The following is a 17,755-nucleotide window of genomic DNA, read 5'->3' as shown; positions in this document are numbered from 1 at the left end:
AAAATGCTCTGGCAACGAGCCAATGTCCAGAGAACGTTGTGGACTTGTTGTGCATTCTTAGGAGTTGAGAAGAGCACTGACCAGCCTAGAGATATGGCTCTGGGCACCAAGCGTGTTTTGGGAAGGACACTACTGTATTCCTCTGGTAATGAATAGGGAGGCCTGAGAAAGCAGAGTGAGAAACACAAATACACACAGCTAATCACCACTCCTACCTCTCCTCCCTCCTCTCTCCAACCTTTTTTTCTATCTCCCTTCCACAGTGATAAAGTATGTGTTTTCATTTTCCCCCACCTCCCCTACAATTCCCTCACCATCCATCTCTGTTCTTTAAACCAAAAAGAAAAGCATGTTTTTGTTTGGACTGGACAGACATTTTGGAAGGCTGTTTTTGCGACTCCTCACTTAGTTTCCCTTGGCGAGGTTGGTCCCTGCATGAGAGCTAGGTTTCATTACATTAACCGCTGATGCTGAGAGAGTTATGGCCACTGGACGAGCTACAGTTCAGCCCCTTTGTTTAGCTAAATGTAGCAGTAGCTTGGATGTGGTGTTAGCTGAATGACCCCACAGTGTATTGAGCTCCTTTCTGTTTCTTGTGTTATTATAGCCAATAACACTCTCCTCCTCTTGCTACTGGAGCTGCCATTGGCCAACTTCAGCATTCAAGGTTCAGTCATGGAGTACCGGGCACAGAAAACAATGCTGTGCCAGAATATGCAATAGCCCATTTTTTTGCCCAGTAAAATAAAATAGCAACTGGAGGCATCTTGTGTATAGTCTATTTAGTCTTAGGTGTGGGTATAGTCTCTCGATGAGATGGAACCCTTGTCATGGCTAGGTTTGGTCCCCAAATGAACCTATATAAATGACTGAAACCCAGTATGGTTTGGCCCAAACAATGGCTGTGTTGTCATGTGTTCTGTCCACATGCTGTTTCCATTGTGAGTCAAACGGGAGTGAAATACCACGAGGAAAGTCCCTGAACCTTTTGCAATTTCATGATTCAGACCTGTATTCATAATAGCATCATGGTTCTATTTTTTTTTTACATATTTGTCTGCTCTGGTGGTAATTTAATTTAAAAAAACACTAATTGATGTGAGAACAATGATTTCCATAATTTCAAAATGATTTACTGTCTCTACCTTTTAGACACATCCAGGCACCTATATATACACGTACGTTAAGAGAAACATGTTTGATATGGCAGGTTGGTTGCTTTAGCTACTCAGCTTTCTACTTACCTGGAGGGAACAGAAGTTGGATTTATCAGTCTGTGTCTAGCTGTCTCAACTTCACTGCTAATTGACTTCCTCTGCTGACAAAGCTAGGTATAAATTTAGATAGCCTGTTGAGTATAAAAAAAATCAACTATGTTCATCAAAGCTTGTTCAAGTTAATTAGTACAGTGTGCATTTTAGGAAGCCGAGGCTTGAGGCTGAGCGTGTTCTCCAAAGTATACCGTACGTACATTCAGATTAAGGCCCCGCCGTAGTTTTTAGTTGGAGGAGTAAGTGTATCTCATTCTCTGCAGTAAGTTTTTGGAATACAGCCTAGCAGTGTCTGTCTTGTTCTTTATCTCTTGTGCTGTCTTGCTTGCCCTAACTTACCTCCAGTAACAGCAGCTGTCAAGATCATTTGGCACGTGATCGCTTGTCTTCCGTTCTAGTGACTTATCTCAGATACGATACTTTGCCATTGGAGGCTGATTTATCTCGCATAGGGTAATTGGAAAGCTAGGTCGTTGTTGTGGAGCACGAGGGAAGCTTTTTCATTATCTTAATGTTTGTCCAGAGGAAGGGTTTGGCCAGAGGAAGAGTTTGGCATGGATGGAGATGGGCATGAGGGATTTAGCTTTTCGGCTTAGAATGGCACAGAGAAAAGAGGAAATGTTCCAGAGGACATTCTGCTTCTCATGCCTCTTTTCTCTTGTTTGGATGCTCTCTGATTCCGTCCCCATTTCAGTTCCCAAGCTCAGTCCAAGTCACTTCTATATTCAGAAACTAGTCACCCAAAACCAGAGTCCTATGGAACAGCTTTGGACCCAAGTCTTAACCACTGCTCGTTCTGAACTTGTGTTTTCAACTGTGGTCCAAAACCCTAAAACAGGCATGACCCCACACCCTGTCTCATTGCCACTTCCAAACCCCCAACCCCTCACCCACTCTATCTACTTGAGTTCTGTGACCGTCCAACACCCACACATGAGAACAATGGTTTTAGAAGGAGGGGCTTTGACCTCATCTCAGTGTGCCCATTCACACTGAAGCAACTACTGTAGTATCCCCTCAGCCAAGCATCATCAAAAAGCTATGACGTACCACTTTAATATGCCTACATTCCTCTTATTTAGTAGTGATTTCAAAGATAGTGGATCAACTCAACTGGGCTTTGAGTGTGACTTCAGCGCAGTTGCCCTCGCCGTCCGTGAAATCCTTCCAGGAACAACACTGAGAACTTCCTTTCTTTTTGTGTGATTGAGACTGCACTCAATGGGGATAGAGGGAAGAAAGGGATAGAGGTGGGAGTGGGGAGGGGTGATGGAAGGAAGCTCCTGCAGAGAAAATGTGATACTCAGGAAAATGGGTGTAGAAGTTGCCGTCCGTGTGGGATATGAGTGGGACTGCGAGCTGGTTAAGGGGGAGAGGAGAAGTTGAATATTTAGTAAATCTATTGGGTCTTTGCCACAGGTTGAGAGATCTGTTCAAGTGACCAACCATCTACATGCTTTTTCAGGCTTTATATCAAATCAACAATCCAGTCATAAAAACAGTTTAATTAGAAGTCATGGGATAGGACATTATTCTTTCCCCAAACCAGTGATGTCCTGTTCAGCCCAGTGATATCCTGTTCAGCCCAGTGATTTCCTGTTCGGCCCAGTGATGTCCTGTTCGGCCCAGTGATGTCCTATTCGGCCCAGTGATTTCCTGTTCGGCCCAGTGATGTCCTGTTCGGCCCAGTGATATCCTGTTCAGCCCAGTGATCTCCTGTTCAACCCAGTGATCTCCTGTTCAGCCCAGTGATCTCCTGTTCAGCCCAGTGATCTCCTGTACAGCCCAGTGATATCCTGTTCCACCCAGGGATATCATGTTCAGCCCAGTGATCTCCTGTTCAGCCCAGTGATCTCCTGTTCGGCCCAGTGATGTCCTGTTCGGCCCAGTGATCTCCTGTTCAGCCCCGTGATATCCTGTTCCACCCACTGATCTCCTGTTCAGCCCAGTGATCTCCTGTTCGGCCCAGTGATATCCTGTGCGGCCCAGTGATGTCCTGTTCGGCCCAGTGATGTCCTGTTCAGCCCAATGATCTCCTGTTCAGCCCAGTGATCTCCTGTTCAGCCCAGTGATATTCTGTTAAGCCCAGTGATCTCCTGTTCAGCCCAGTGATCTCCTGTTCAGCCCAGTGATATTCTGTTAAGCCCAGTGATCTCCTGTTCAGCCCAGTGATGTCCTGTTCGTTCCAGTGATCTCCTGTTCAGCCCCGTGATATCCTGTTCAGCCCAGTGATCTCCTGTTCAGCCCAGTGATGTCCTGTTCAGCCCAGTGATATCCTGTTCAGCCCAGTGATCTCCTGTTCAGCCCAGTGATCTCCTGTTCAGCCCAGTGATGTCCTGTTCAGCCCAGTGATCTCCTGTTCAGCCCAGTGATATCTTGTTCAGCCCAGTGATCTCCTGTTCAGCCCAGTGATGTCCTGTTCAGCCCAGTGATCTCCTGTTCAGCCCCGTGATATCCTGTTCAGCCCAGTGATCTCCTGTTCAGCCCAGTGATGTCCTGTTCAGCCCAGTGATATCCTGTTCAGCCCAGTGATCTCCTGTTCAGCCCAGTGATCTCCTGTTCAGCCCAGTGATCTCCTGTTCAGCCCAGTGATCTCCTGTTCAGTCCAGTGATGTCCTGTTCAGCCCAGTGATCTCCTGTTCAGCCCAGTGATCTCCTGTTCAGTCCAGTGATGTCCTGTTCAACCCAGTGATGTTCCTTCCAAACAACACAGCACAACAAAGCAACACAATTGGAATGGGAACAGTCGTGTATGGACTTTGGTGATTCTTATTGAGTTATGAAGAGATGCTTTTATGGCTATTCAGGTTTATTTTATATTTGACTGCCAGCAGTTTGGAAGAGTAAACAGTGCCATTTAGATATAACTTTAATCAGGTGCACCCCCTATTCCCCCCGGGGAATGGATTGAGGGACACTGTACTAGTGGTCACTGTAGAAGAGTTTGTAACACTTCCACTCCCTCCAGTACCAGAAACAGTACTTGAATCACATGCAGAATGATTTGCCCATATAACGTGTGGACAGATGGAGCTGTACAGAGTAATAAGACTAGCAGCGCTGTATGCCAAGAAGAAATACATACGTAGATGTTTTTCTCCTCACTCCTCAGGCCTTTCTAATCGACCTGGCCGGGGTATCCTGGAATGACATTGACCTCATCCCGTCAGCAGATGATGCCTGGGTATTCTTTAAAAGTGCCTTCTTCACCATCTTAAATAAGCATGCCCCACTCAAAAAATGTAGAACTAGGAATAGATATAGTCCTTGGTTCACTCCAGACCTGTCTGCCCTTGACCAGCACAAAAACATCCTGTGGTGTTCTGCATTAGCATCGAATAGCCCCGGTGATATGCAACCTTTCAGGGAAGTTAGGAACAAATATACACAGTCAGTTAGAAAAGCTAAGGCTAGCTTTTTCAAACAAAAATTTGCATCCTGTAGTACTAACTCAAAAAAGTTCTGGGACACTGTAAAGTCCATGGAGAATAAGAGCACCTCCTCCCAGCTGCCCACTGCTCTGAGGCTAGGAAACATAGTTACCACAGATAAATCCACTATAATTGAGAATTTCAATAAGCATTTCTCTACGGCTTTCCACCTGGCTACCGCTACCCCGGTCAACTGCCCGGCACCCTCCACAGCAACCCGCCAAAGCCCCCACAATTTCTCCTTCACCCAAATCCAGATAGCTGATGTTCTGAAAGAGCTGCAAAATCTGGACCCATACAAATCAGCCAGGCTAGACAATCTGGACCCTCTCTTTCTAAAATGATCTGCCGAAATTGTTGCAACCCCTATTACTAGGCTGTTCAACCTCTCTTTCGTATTGTCTGAGATTCCCAAAGATTGGAAAGCTGCCGCGGTCATCCCCCTCTTCAAAGGGGGTGACACTCTAGACCCAAACAGCTACAGACCTATATCTATCCTACTCTGTCTTTCTAAGGTCTTTGAAAGCCAAGTTAATAAACAGATTACCGACCATTTCGAATCCCACCGTACCTTCTCCGCTATGCAATCTGGTTTCAGAGCTGGTCATGGATGCACCTCAGCCATGCTCAAGGTTCTAAACATCATCATAACCGCCATCGATAAGAGACATTACTGTGCAGCCATATTCATCGACCTGGCCAAGTCTTTCGACTCTGTCAATCACCGCATTCTTATTGGCAGACTCGACAGCCTTGGTTTCTCAAATGATTGCCTCGCCTGGTTTACCAACTACTTCTCTGATAGAGTTCAGTGTGTCAAATCGGAGGGCCTGTTGTCTGGAGCTCTGGCAGTCTCTATGGGTGTGCCACAGGATTCAATTCTCGGGCCGACTCTCTTCTCTGTATACATCAATGATGTTGCTCTTGCTGCTGGTCATTCTCTGATCCACCTCTACGCAGACGACACCATTCTGTGTACTTCTGGCCCCTCTTTGGACACTGTGTTAACTAACCTCCAGACGAGCTTCAATGCCATACAACTCTCCTTCCGTAGCCTCCAACTGCTCTTAAACGCAAGTAAAACTAAATGCCTGCTATTCAATCGATCACTGCCCGCACCTGCTCGCCCGTCCAGCATCACTACTCTGGACGGCTCTGACTTAGAATACGTGGACAACTACAAATACCTGGGTGTCTGGTTAGACTGTAAACTCTCCTTCCAGACTCACATTAAGCATCTCCAATCCAAAATTACATCTAGAATCAGCTTCCTATATCACAACAAAGCATCCTTCACTCATGCTGCCAAACATACCCTCGTAAAACTGACCATCCTACCGATCCTCGACTTCGGTGATGTCATCTATAAAATAGCCTCCAACACTGTATTCAACAAATTGGATGAAGTCTATCACAGTGCCATCCGTTTTGTCACCAAAGCCCCATACACTACCCACCATTGCGACATGTACGCTCTCGTTGGTTGGCCCTCGCTTCATACTCGTTGCCAAACCCACTGGCTACAGGTTATCTACAAGTCTCTGCTAGGTAAAGCCCCGTCTTATCTCAGCTCACTGGTCACCATAGCAGCACCCACTCGTAGCACGTGCTCCAGCAGGTATATCTCACTGGTCACCCCCAAAGCCAATTCCTCCTTTGGTCGTCTTTCCTTCCAGTTCTCTGCTGCCAATGACTTGAACAAACTGCAAAAATCTCTGAAGCTGGAGACTCATATCTCCCTCACTAGCTTTAAGCACCAGCTGTCAGAGCAGCTCACAGATCACTGGACCTGTACATAGCCCATTTTTAAACAGCCCATCTATCTACCTACCTCATCCCCATACTGTATTTATTTATTTATCTTGCTCCTTTGCACCCCAGTATCTCTACTTGCACATTCATCTTCTGCACATCTACCATTCCTGTTGGGGCTACAGGGTAGCAATGAACCCCGAGATGGGATTGCTAGCAAGGCTGGAAATTCAAAACATCAAAAATCTAATAATTTCAATTTCTCAAACAATCAACTATTTTACACCATTTAAAAGATAAACATCTCCTTAATCTAACCACATTGTTCGATTTTCAAAGAGGCTTTACGGCAAAAGCATGAAGTTAGATTATGTTAGGACAGTACATAGCCACAAAAGTACAAACATCCATTTTCAATTCAAGGTCAGGCGTCACCAAAAGCAGAAACCAGCTAAAATTATGCACCAACCTTTGACAATCTCCATCAGATGACACTCCTAGGACATTATGTTATACAATGCATGCATTTTTTGTTCCATCAAGTTCATATTTATATCCAAAAACAGCATTTTACAGTAGCGGTGAAATTCAGATTTTTTTCTTCTCTGAAATGCTTCCGGTGAACAACGTTACAATTTACAAAATTACTATTCGAAAACATTGGTAAATTATAATATTGTCATTCAAATAATTATAGTTTAACATTTCGTAAATGCTACTGTATTGCCAGATTTCAAAATAACTTTACTGGGAAATCACAAGTTGCAATAAACCGGGTGCTGTGCTAAGAACAATAGGCTAGGCTATATAGGTTAGCATCATCTTGTGAACATGTAATATCAATAATACTATTGTCAATAATCCCTTACCTTTGATTATCTTCATCCATTGGCACTTCCAGGAATCCCAGGACCACAACAAATGTGGTTTCTTTTGACAAAGTTCATAATTGATGTCCAAATATCTCCAAGTTGTTCCATGTTGTTAGCGCTTCGGTGGCTACTAAAAAGTAGCGCGGGGGGGGTGTGAAGTCACGGCGAAAAGTTAAAAAAAATAATCTATTTACGTTCGTTCAAACATGTCAAACGTTGTTTAGCATCAATCTTTAGAGCCATTTTTAACGTGAAACATCAGTAATGTTTCAACCCGACCTCTCCAGTGTCTAGAAAAACGTTTTTGAAAAATGTCTCGCGTCTCATGATTGCGCAGGTGCAGGCAATAATGGAAGTGACGACATCCCAGGGACGTCAACTTCCCTGCATTCTAATTCGATCTCTGTTCATCATAGACGCTTCAAACAACTTTATAAAGATCGCTGACATCTAGTGGAAGCCGTAGGAGTTGTGAAATGAATCCTTTCTCACTGAGGTATCTATTAAACAATGACTCAAAAAAAATAGTACAGCCACAAAATTATTGTTTTCTCTCAGGTTTTCTCAGGTTTTTGCCTGCCATATGAGTTTTGTTATACTTACAGACACCATTCAAACAGTTTTAGAAAATTCAGAGTGTTTTCTATCCAAATCTGGTAATAATATGCATATCCTAGCTTCTGAGTTGGTGTAGGTGGCAGTTAAAAATGGGCACATATTTTTTCAAATTTCTCAATACTGCCCCCTAGCCCCAACAGGATTTATTAATTGCTATATTGTAATTACTTCGCCACCATGGCCTATTTATTGCCTTAACTTACCTCATTTGCACCCACTGTATATAGACTTTTTGTTTTCTTTTGTTCTACTGTATTATTGACTGTATGTTTTATTTATTCCATGTGTAACTCTGTGTTGTTGTATGTGTCGAATTGCTACGCTTTATCTTGGCCAGGTAGCAATTGTAAATGAGAACTTGTTCCCAACTAGCCTACCTGGTTAAATAAAGGTGAAATAAATATAAAAAAATTAAATAAACTCCTCTCCTATTCTCCAGTGCCCCTGTCTGACTTGTAGCTACTTATTTTCTATCTGATAGATACAGTAGAGAACACAAACAGAAACACCCAACCTTTGGCAAGATGGAGTAATACAGAGTCTCTGGAGAGAATGTTAAGAGCAGGCCAAGTGAGGAAGAGTATGAACAGAGAGAAGGGGAGAGAGAGAGAAGGGGGGAGAGAGAGAAGGGGTGAGAGAGAGAAGGGGCGAGAGAGAAGGGGGAGAGAGAGAGTGCTTGGCAAAGGAGAATAAGAGTGAGGAAATGGGTGAAAGAGGGGGCTGAAACACAGCATGTTTTGACACACCCTGCGCCAGAGAGAGAGAGAGAGAGAGAGAGAGAGAGAGAGAAAGAGAGAGAGAGAGAACTTCAGAATTACAAAAAAGGTGATAACTTCACCAGACGTTGATACAGGTGGATGCTGATTGAATGCTGAATGTGTTTACCTCTCAAAGCCTGAGTAGAGATGAGTCTGATCTGATCTAATTCTGCTTACGCAACCGTCCTGAGACAGTTCATCCGACCAGGACTGAATAATGTACTGTACAATGTGACCATGGTGTTGACATCCACTTGCTGTGACAAGCTAGCGTTGCCTGGGCGTTGTTCAGATGTTCCACCGAGGGACTCTTGCTGTTGTTGAGAAACCCTGAGTCAGCCTCAGGAGACTCTGCCTTAAAACAGAGACAGCTGTGTCCCGTGTCCTTGCCCAGAAACTCTCGTCATCTGTCTGCCTGTCTGTCTCTCTGTCTGCCATCAAATTCTGACCAACTACAGCTGACCCAATGCTGCTTCCAGCCTCTCGTGTTCATTTGCAGGTTTGTTTTTTTAAACCTTGTACCTTGGTACAGTTTTTTGGAGACAACGACTGGTAGATGATAGAGCTCTGCCAATACCGCGGTGTGACCCAACTTTTTAGTACACTTAACTGTATATGTGTGTGTGTCATGTAACACACACAGAATAAATTACTTTTCTATTCCATCCTTTCCATTTCCCTTGAAGGGGTGTCTGAATACACTACGTTGCCAAAAGTCAAACATCTCATTCCAAAATCATGGGCATTAATATGAAGTTGGTCCCCACCCTTTGCTGCTATAACAGCCTCCACTCTTCTGGGAAGACTTTCCACTAGATGTTGGAACATTGCTGCGGGCACTTGCTTCCATTCAGCTACAAGAGCATTAGTGAGGTTGGGCACTGATATTGGGTGATTAGGCCTGGCTCACAGTCGGCGTTCCAATTCATCACAAAGGTCTTCGATGGTGATGAGGTCAGGCCAGTCAAGTTCTTCCACACCGATGTTGACAAACCATTTCAGTATGGACCTCGCTTTGTGCACGGGGTATTGTCATGCTGAAACAGGAAAGGGCCTTCCCCAAACTGTTGAAACAAAGTTGGAAGCATAGAATTGTCTTAAATGTCATTATGCTGTAGCATTAAGATTTCCCTGTACTGGAACTAAGGGGCCCAGCCCATACCATGAAAACAGCCCCAGACTATTATTCCTCCTCCACCAAACTTTACAGTTGGCACTATGCATTGGGGCAGGTAGCATTCTTCTGACATCTGCCAAAACCCAGATTCATCCGTCGGACTGCCAGATGGTGAAGCATGATTCATCACTCCAAAGAACGTGTTTCCACTGCTCCAGGGTCCAATGATTCAGCACTCATCGGTTCCGTTCTGTGAGATTGTGTGGCCTACCACTTCGCCGCTGAGCCGTTGTTACTCCCAGAAGTTTCAACTTCACAATAACAGCACTTACAGTTGACCAGGCAGCTCTGGCAGGGCAGAAATTTGATGAACTGACTTGTTGCTAAGGTGGCATCCTATGACGGTGCCACGTTGAAAGTCACTTAGCTCTTCAGTAAGGCCATTCTACTGCCAATGTTCGTCTAAAGAGATTGCATGGCAGTGTGCTCGATTTTATACACCTGTCAGTAATGGTGTGGCTGAAATAGCCAAATCATCTCATTTGAAGGGGTGTATATGTAGTGTATTACAACGAAGTAAACATTTAACAATCCCTTGAAAACGGTACACAGTGGTTAATTGTTTTTTTTGAGCAGATGAGGCTTAAAGAACTAACTTCCTATATTCAATCTAAAAAAAATGCCTACAATTTACATAATAAACCCTTTGAATTGACTGATATCTGGGGGGACTTTCAGCAGTTTCTAGAGTCAACATTACTCTCATTATTATTATTTTCTTCATTAATGTATTATTATTATTATTATTTGTTTTTGTGTTGAATAATACATTTTCTAGCATTGTATGTGAAGGTCATTCTGTTTCGTTTTTTAATTTATTGTTAAACATATAAGCTTATATTGTATGTAAAATAACCACAGGACAAGCATGCTCTCACCAAACATATGGTTCTCAGAACGTTGTGTGCCAGCTGGGTCACTCCTTAAAAAGCAGGGAAGTTCCCAGACCCATTTAGTCTAATCCACTCATTTACTTTGCTGTCCTCTGTGGTGTTTGCTAGCCAACAGACGTAAACCACCAATTTGTTTTCTTTTGTTGCTAATACAACAAGGCATTGCGTCCTCCCTCCACCCACTTACCCATCCACCCCACCTTCCTTCCTTCCGACTTATTTTTACTCATTTTTACTCCTTGTCACACAACAAACATCTGGTGAACACAACTGCAGGGATGAACTCTTAGCCTACTGTAGGTGTTACTATGAATGTGCCTCCATGTAATTATTTAGACCCTACTTCGAAGTAGTTTGTCAATCGTTCCATGCGGAACACAGAGTAATTGTATTTTCTAAATGTGTTCCATATACGGCGTACAAGTGGTAGCCTAGCTTTTGAAATTCAACAACTCTTTCTGGTAATTGTCAATTATGCCGTGAGATGATGGGAAATAAGATGTCATTGTCACCATAGGAAATGGCAGCTACTACAGCATAAGTGGGGTGGCAGGTAGCCTAGTGGTTAGAGCGTTGGACTAGTAACCAAAAGGTTGCTGGATTGAATCCCCGAGCTGACAAGGTAATAATCTGTCGTTCTGCCCCTGAACAAGGCAGTTAACCCAGTGGCCATCATTGTAAATAAGAATTTGTTCTTATCTGACTTGCCTAGTTAAATAAATATACATACTGTATGTTAAATAATGGTTCAATAAAACACATAAGGATTGTTAACATATTACTGTTATGTGTAGACTCAACACTTTGGACATTTGCTCATATGATTTACATGTTTTTAACCTGAAGGCTTAAAGCTCAGATCGTCTTCATCTGTATGCTAACTTAAATCTGTACATAATTGTCACAAATTTGATGTGTATTTTTGTCTAAATTGAAAAAAGCCCTACCTTAAATGTAAATCACGTGATTCTTTTTTGTAGGTAAAAGTCTGTTTCCATCTCAAACTCAGTTATAGTATCATTAGATCAAAGTAGGAAACACTGGGACTAAACTATTATTTCAAAGTGTAGTCGAGCTTTTCTGGAACTTCTCAGTTTCAATTAACAGAGATGTCAATGTGCTGTTACATAATACGCTGGAGACTGACAACTGTTCTTCCAGTGAGAATAAGCTGTACTGAATGGAATCACTTTCTCTCAGTCTGTGTTTGTGGGTATGTTTATGTGTGCGTGTGTGTGTGACTGTGTCTATGTCTGTGAATGTGTTAGTGTGTGTGAGAGAGAGAGAGAGAGAGCTTGTCAACTCATATTTAACCTGTAACCTGATAACAACGAGAGGTCGAGAGAAAGGACCGAAGGAGAGAGGGAGAGAGGGAAGGAGAGAGGGAGAGAGGAGGGAGGAAGAGAGGGAGAGAGGAGGGAAGGATAGAGGAAGTTACTGGTTGAGAAAAAAAGGGGGCGTTTGTCTTGTGTCAAGCTCATGTCCAACCCCTGAGCTCCTTGGGAAATTCAGCTCAATATACTTTTTTCCTCTCTCTCCTTGCTCGCAGGCATGTTGAGAGAGATAGAGGGAGGGAGAGAGAGAGAGAGGGAGAGAGAGAGAGGAGGGGCAATAGTAATAGCCTGCAGTCAGACTTTCCCAATTTTCCAGTGCTGGGTGCTGCAGTGCGCTGTTCCAGTTATTGGTTGTTAGGGCTCACTCTTTGGCCCTCTTCGCGGCCCATATAAAGAGACTTGAGACATTTTTATGTTCATTTTCTGGCGAAGGGGTGAGAGGGGAACAAAAAGCGTGGAGCCGAAAAAACACACCCTCTCTCTCTCTCTCTCTCTCTCTCTCTCGCTTTCTCTCAAACACACACACTCTCACATACACACACACACACACACACACAGACACACACACACCTCCACAAGCTCTCTAGCATAGGTAGGAAGTGTTTGGATTACCCCTTCTGTTGCGCGTGCAAGCAGTTCTCTGCCTCTCTGCACTCTCAAAGAAAGGACGATGCCGCAGTAATTACAGAGACAGCAACAATAAGGAACGTGTGAAAGAGAGGGAGAGCGAGAGGATGGCTACGGCTGTGTACCAGGTAAGGAGAACAGGCTGGTCCCACGCTCCTCTCTGATGACAGAGTTTGTCTTACGGTACTTGTGTCTGGAATTTGAGTCTAGGTTGTGCTACTCCAGCGGTGAATAGAATGGTAACCCCTGTCAGTGGCACACTGTGTTGGCTTGTTCTGTGTAACGGCACAGCAAACACTAAGTGTGTGTGTGTGTGTGTGTGTGTGTGTGTGTGTGTGTGTGTGTGTGTGTGTGTGTGTGTGTGTGTCGGAGCGAGAGAGAGAGAGAAGTGTGTGGGCTATGCTGTGCCTCTTGTCTTGTGTGTTAACATGCATTGTGACATGTGGCCCAGATGCCCTAGCTGGCTGAGGGGACAGTTGTGGCGCTGCCCCTCTCTACTGTAACTAATGAGCCTGAATGCACTGAGAAGACGCCAGCTAAACACACAACAATAGATGTGCTACCCTCCAAGGCTGTGTGTGTGTGTATATGTGTCTTTGAACAACAAAACGCTGAGCAATGTCAGTCTACCTTCGGGTGTGTGTTTGTGTGTCTGACAAGAATGACAAATGTCGCTATAAGAAGCAGACAATAGGTGTTCCCCTTGAGGGATGTTTGTGTCTTGGCTGCATGAGCTGCCCTACTGCCTCTGTCTGTAGTCTGCATGAGCTGCCCTACTGCCTCTGTCTGTAGTCTGCATGAGCTGCCCTACTGCCTTTGTCTGTAGTCTGCATGAGCTGCCCTACTGCCTCTGTCTGTGGTCTGCATGAGCTGCCCTACTGCCTCTGTCTGTAGTCTGCATGAGCTGCCCTACTGCCTCTGTCTGTAGTCTGCATGAGCTGCCCTACTGCCTCTGTCTGTGGTCTGCATGAGCTGTCCTACTGCCTCTGTCTGTAGTCTGCATGAGCTGCCCTACTGCCTCTGTCTGTGGTCTGCCCGAGCTGTCCTACTGTCTCTGTCTGTAGTCTGCATGAGCTGCCCTACTGTCTCTGTCTGTAGTCTGCATGAGCTGCCCTACTGCCTCTGTCTGTGGTCTGCATGAGCTGTTCTACTGCCTCTGTCTGTAGTCTGCATGAGCTGCCCTACTGCCTCTGTCTGTGGTCTGCATGAGCTGTCCTACTGTCTCTGTCTGTAGTCTGCATGAGCTGCCCTACTGTCTCTGTCTGTAGTCTGCATGAGCTGCCCTACTGTCTCTGTCTGTAGTCTGCATGAGCTGCCCTACTGTCTCCGTCTGTAGTCTGCATGAGCTGTCTACTGTCTCTGTCTGTAGTCTGCATGAGCTGCCCTACTGCCTCTGTCTGTAGTCTGCATGAGCTGCCCTACTGTCTCTGTCTGTAGTCTGCATGAGCTGCCCTACTGTCTCTGTCTGTAGTCTGCATGAGCTGCCCTACTGTCTCTGTCTGTAGTCTGCATGAGCTGCCCTACTGCCTCTGTCTGTAGTCTGCATGAGCTGCCCTACTGTCTCTGTCTGTGGTCTGCATGAGCTGCCCTACTGTCTCCGTCTGTAGTCTGCATGAGCTGCCCTACTGTCTCTGTCTGTAGTCTGCATGAGCTGCCCTACTGCCTCTGTCTGTAGTCTTCATGAGCTGCCTACTGTCTCTGTCTGTAGTCTGCATGAGCTGCCCTACTGCCTCTGTCTGTAGTCTGCATGAGCTGCCCTACTGCCTCTGTCTGTAGTCTGCATGAGCTGCCCTACTGCCTCTGTCTGTAGTCTGCATGAGCTGCCTACTGTCTCTGTATGTAGTCTGCATGAGCTGCCCTACTCTCTCTGTCTGTAGTCTGCATGAGCTGCCCTACTGTATCTGTCTGTAGTCTGCATGAGCTGCCCTACTGTCTCTGTCTGTAGTCTGCATGAGCTGCCCTACTGTCTCTGTCTGTAGTCTGCATGAGCTGCCCTACTGTCTCTGTCTGTAGTCTGCATGAGCTGCCCTACTGTCTCTGTCTGTAGTCTGCATGAGCTGCTCTACTGTCTCTGTCTGTAGTCTGCATGAGCTGCCCTACTGTCTCTGTCTGTAGTCTGCATGAGCTGCCCTACTGTCTCTGTCTGTAGTCTGCATGAGCTGCCCTACTGTCTCTGTCTGTAGTCTGCATGAGCTGCCCTACTGTCTCTGTCTGTAGTCTGCATGAGCTGCCCGACTGCCTCTGTCTGTAGTCTGCATGAGCTGCCCTACTGTCTCTGTCTGTAGTCTGCATGAGCTGCCCTACTGTCTCTGTCTGTAGTCTGCATGAGCTGCCCTACTGCCTCTGTCTGTAGTCTGCATGAGCTGCCCTACTGTCTCTGTCTGTAGTCTGCATGAGCTGCCCTACTGTCTCTGTCTGTAGTCTGCATGAGCTGCCCTACTGTCTCCGTCTGTAGTCTGCATGAGCTGCCCTACTGTCTCTGTCTGTAGTCTGCATGAGCTGCCCTACTCTCTCTGTCTGTAGTCTACATGAGCTGCCCTACTGTCTTTTCCCTGCACCCTTGTCTCTGTCTGTCTCTGTCCGTCTCTGTCCGTCTCTGTCCGTGTCTTCCTTCCCTTCTGACAGAGGTTCCACATGCACTAGTTGTGGGTCCATATCATTCATAATGAGACACCAAATCAAATTTTAATTGTCACCTGCTTTATAAACAACAGGTGTAGACTAACAGTGAAATGCTTACTGACAGCCCTTCCCAACACCGCAGAGAGAACAAATAAACATTATAACACAAGGAATAAATACACAATGAGTAATGATAACTTGGTTATATACACGGGGTTCCAGTACTGAGTCCATGTGCAGGGGTACAAGGTACTGTGCATTTGGAAACTATTCAGACCGCTTGACATTTTCCAGATTGATTAAAAAATATATATCCTCATCAATCTACACACAATAACCTATAATGACAAAGCGAAAACAGGTTTTTTGACATTTTTGCTAATGTATTAAAAATAAATAGCAGAAATATCTTATTTACATAAGTATTCAGACCCTTTGCTATGCATCCTGTTACCATTGATCATCCATGAGATGTTTCTACAACTGATTGGAGTCCACCTGTGGTAAATTCAATTGATTGGACATGATTTGGAAAGGCACACCTGTCTATATAAGGTCCTACAGTTGACAGTGCATGTCAGAGCAGAAAGCAAGCCATGGCGTCGAAGGAATTGTCCGTAGAGCTCCAAGACAGGATTGTATCGAGGCACAGATCTGGGGAATGGTACCAATAAAGGTCTGAAACATTGAAGGTCTCCAAGAAAACAGTGGCCTCCATCATCCTTAAATGGAAGTTTGGAACCACCAAGACTCTTCCTAGAACTGATTGCCTGGCCAAACTGAGCAATCGGGAGAGAAGGGCCTTGGTCAGGGAGGTGACCAAGAACCAGATGTTCACTCTGACAGAGCTCCAGAGTTTCTCTGTGGAGAAAGGAGAACCTTCCAGAATGACAGCCATCTCTGCAGCACTCTACCAATCAGGCCTTTATGGTAGAGTGGCCAGACGGAAGCCACTCCTAAGTAAAAGGCACAACTGCCCACTTGGAGTTTGCCAAAAAACACCTAAAGGACTTTCAGACCAATGGAAACAAGATTCTCTGGTCTGATGAAACCAACATTGAACTCTTTAGCCTGAATGCCAAGCGTCACGTCTGGAGAAAACTTGGCACCATCCCTAAGGTGACTCATGGTGGTGGCAGCATCATGCTTTGGGGATGTTTTTCAGCGGCAGGGACTTGGAGACTAGTCAGGATCGAGGGAAAGATGAATGAAGTAAAGTACAGAGAGATCCTTAATGAAAACCTGCTCCAGAGCGCTCAGGACCTCAGACTGGGGCAAAGGTTCACCTTCCAACAGGACTACTCTCTGAATTTCCTTGAGTGGCCGAGCCAGAGCCCGGACTTGAACCCAATCAAATATTTCTCATTTCTGGAGAGTCCTGAAAATAGCTGTGCAGTGATGTTCCACATCCAACCTGACAGAGCTTGAGAGGATCTGCAGAGAAGAATGGGAGAAACTCCCCAAATACAGGTGTGCCAGGCTTGTAGTGTCATACCCATAAAGACTCGAGGTTATAGACTCTGCCAAAGGTGCTTCAACAAACTACTGAGTAAAGGGTCTGAATCATTATGTAAATGTGATATTTCTTTTTTATTTTTTATGTTGCAAACATTTCTAATGTAGATTGATGAGGGAAAAAAACTATTTAATCAATTTTATAATAAGGCTTTTAATGTAACAAAATGTGGAAAAAGTAAAGGGATCTGAATACTTTCCAAAAGCACTGGAAATGAGATATGTGCATATAGGTAGGGGTAAAGTGACAAGGCAACAGGATAGATAATAGACAGTAGCAGTAGCGTGTCATTCTCCTTCAATCTAAATATACTCAAAAGCCCAGCAAATATAATTTTTATAAGGATAGCCGTGTGTGTGTGTGTAAAATGAATGTGTCCATGCAACCGCTGACATTCCAGACTTTGACCCTGCTCCCTGACCGTTAATAAACACAGCTACTACAGTACATGTCAACCGTGTGTCACGTCCTGACCAGTATAAGGGGTTATTTGTTATTATAGTTTGATCAGGGCGTGGCAGGGGTGTGTTTGTTTTGTGTTGTCTGGGTTTTTGGGTAATGTTCTATGTTTTGTATTTGTATGTTTTTTCTATGTTGTGTATTTCTTTGTGTTGGCCTGGTATGGCTCTCAATCAGGGACAGCTGTGCATCGTTGTTGCTGATTGGGAGCCATACTTAGGTAGCCCTTTTTCCACCTGTCTTTTGTGGGAAGTTGTTTTTGCACTGCTATGGTTAGCCTGCAAAACTGTTTAGCTGTCGTTCGTTTTTCTTTTTCTTGTTTTGTGTAGTGTTCTAATAAAGTTAAAGATGAGCATTCACATACCCGCTGCATTTTGGTCTAATCCTTACGACGGCCGTGACACCGTGACAAACTAACAGCAGTT

The 17,755-nt window shown here is 44.8% G+C and overlaps 1 protein-coding gene across 7 annotated transcripts in view; it reads left to right on the top strand.

Annotated features, from left to right (window-relative positions):
* Window positions 1-17,755, top strand: part of LOC115161333 (tensin-1) — a 289,463-nt gene that overhangs the window by 127,539 nt on the left and 144,169 nt on the right. Inside the window, exon 1 of one of the 7 annotated variants that reach the window (XM_029712241.1) lies at window positions 12,400-12,861. The exons of the other annotated variants lie outside the window; for them this stretch is intronic. Within the exon in view, the coding sequence (XP_029568101.1) occupies window positions 12,841-12,861 (21 nt within the window). The 5' untranslated portion in view covers window positions 12,400-12,840. Of the gene's footprint in view, window positions 1-12,399; window positions 12,862-17,755 lie in introns of those variants that run through there. 7 annotated transcript variants of the gene reach the window in all.

Source organism: Salmo trutta, chromosome 24 (assembly GCF_901001165.1).
Source record: "Salmo trutta chromosome 24, fSalTru1.1, whole genome shotgun sequence".
NCBI classification, from domain to species: domain Eukaryota; kingdom Metazoa; phylum Chordata; class Actinopteri; order Salmoniformes; family Salmonidae; genus Salmo; species Salmo trutta.
Note: the sequence above shows the minus strand (reverse complement) of the source record. Positions and strands in the feature narration are given on the sequence as shown.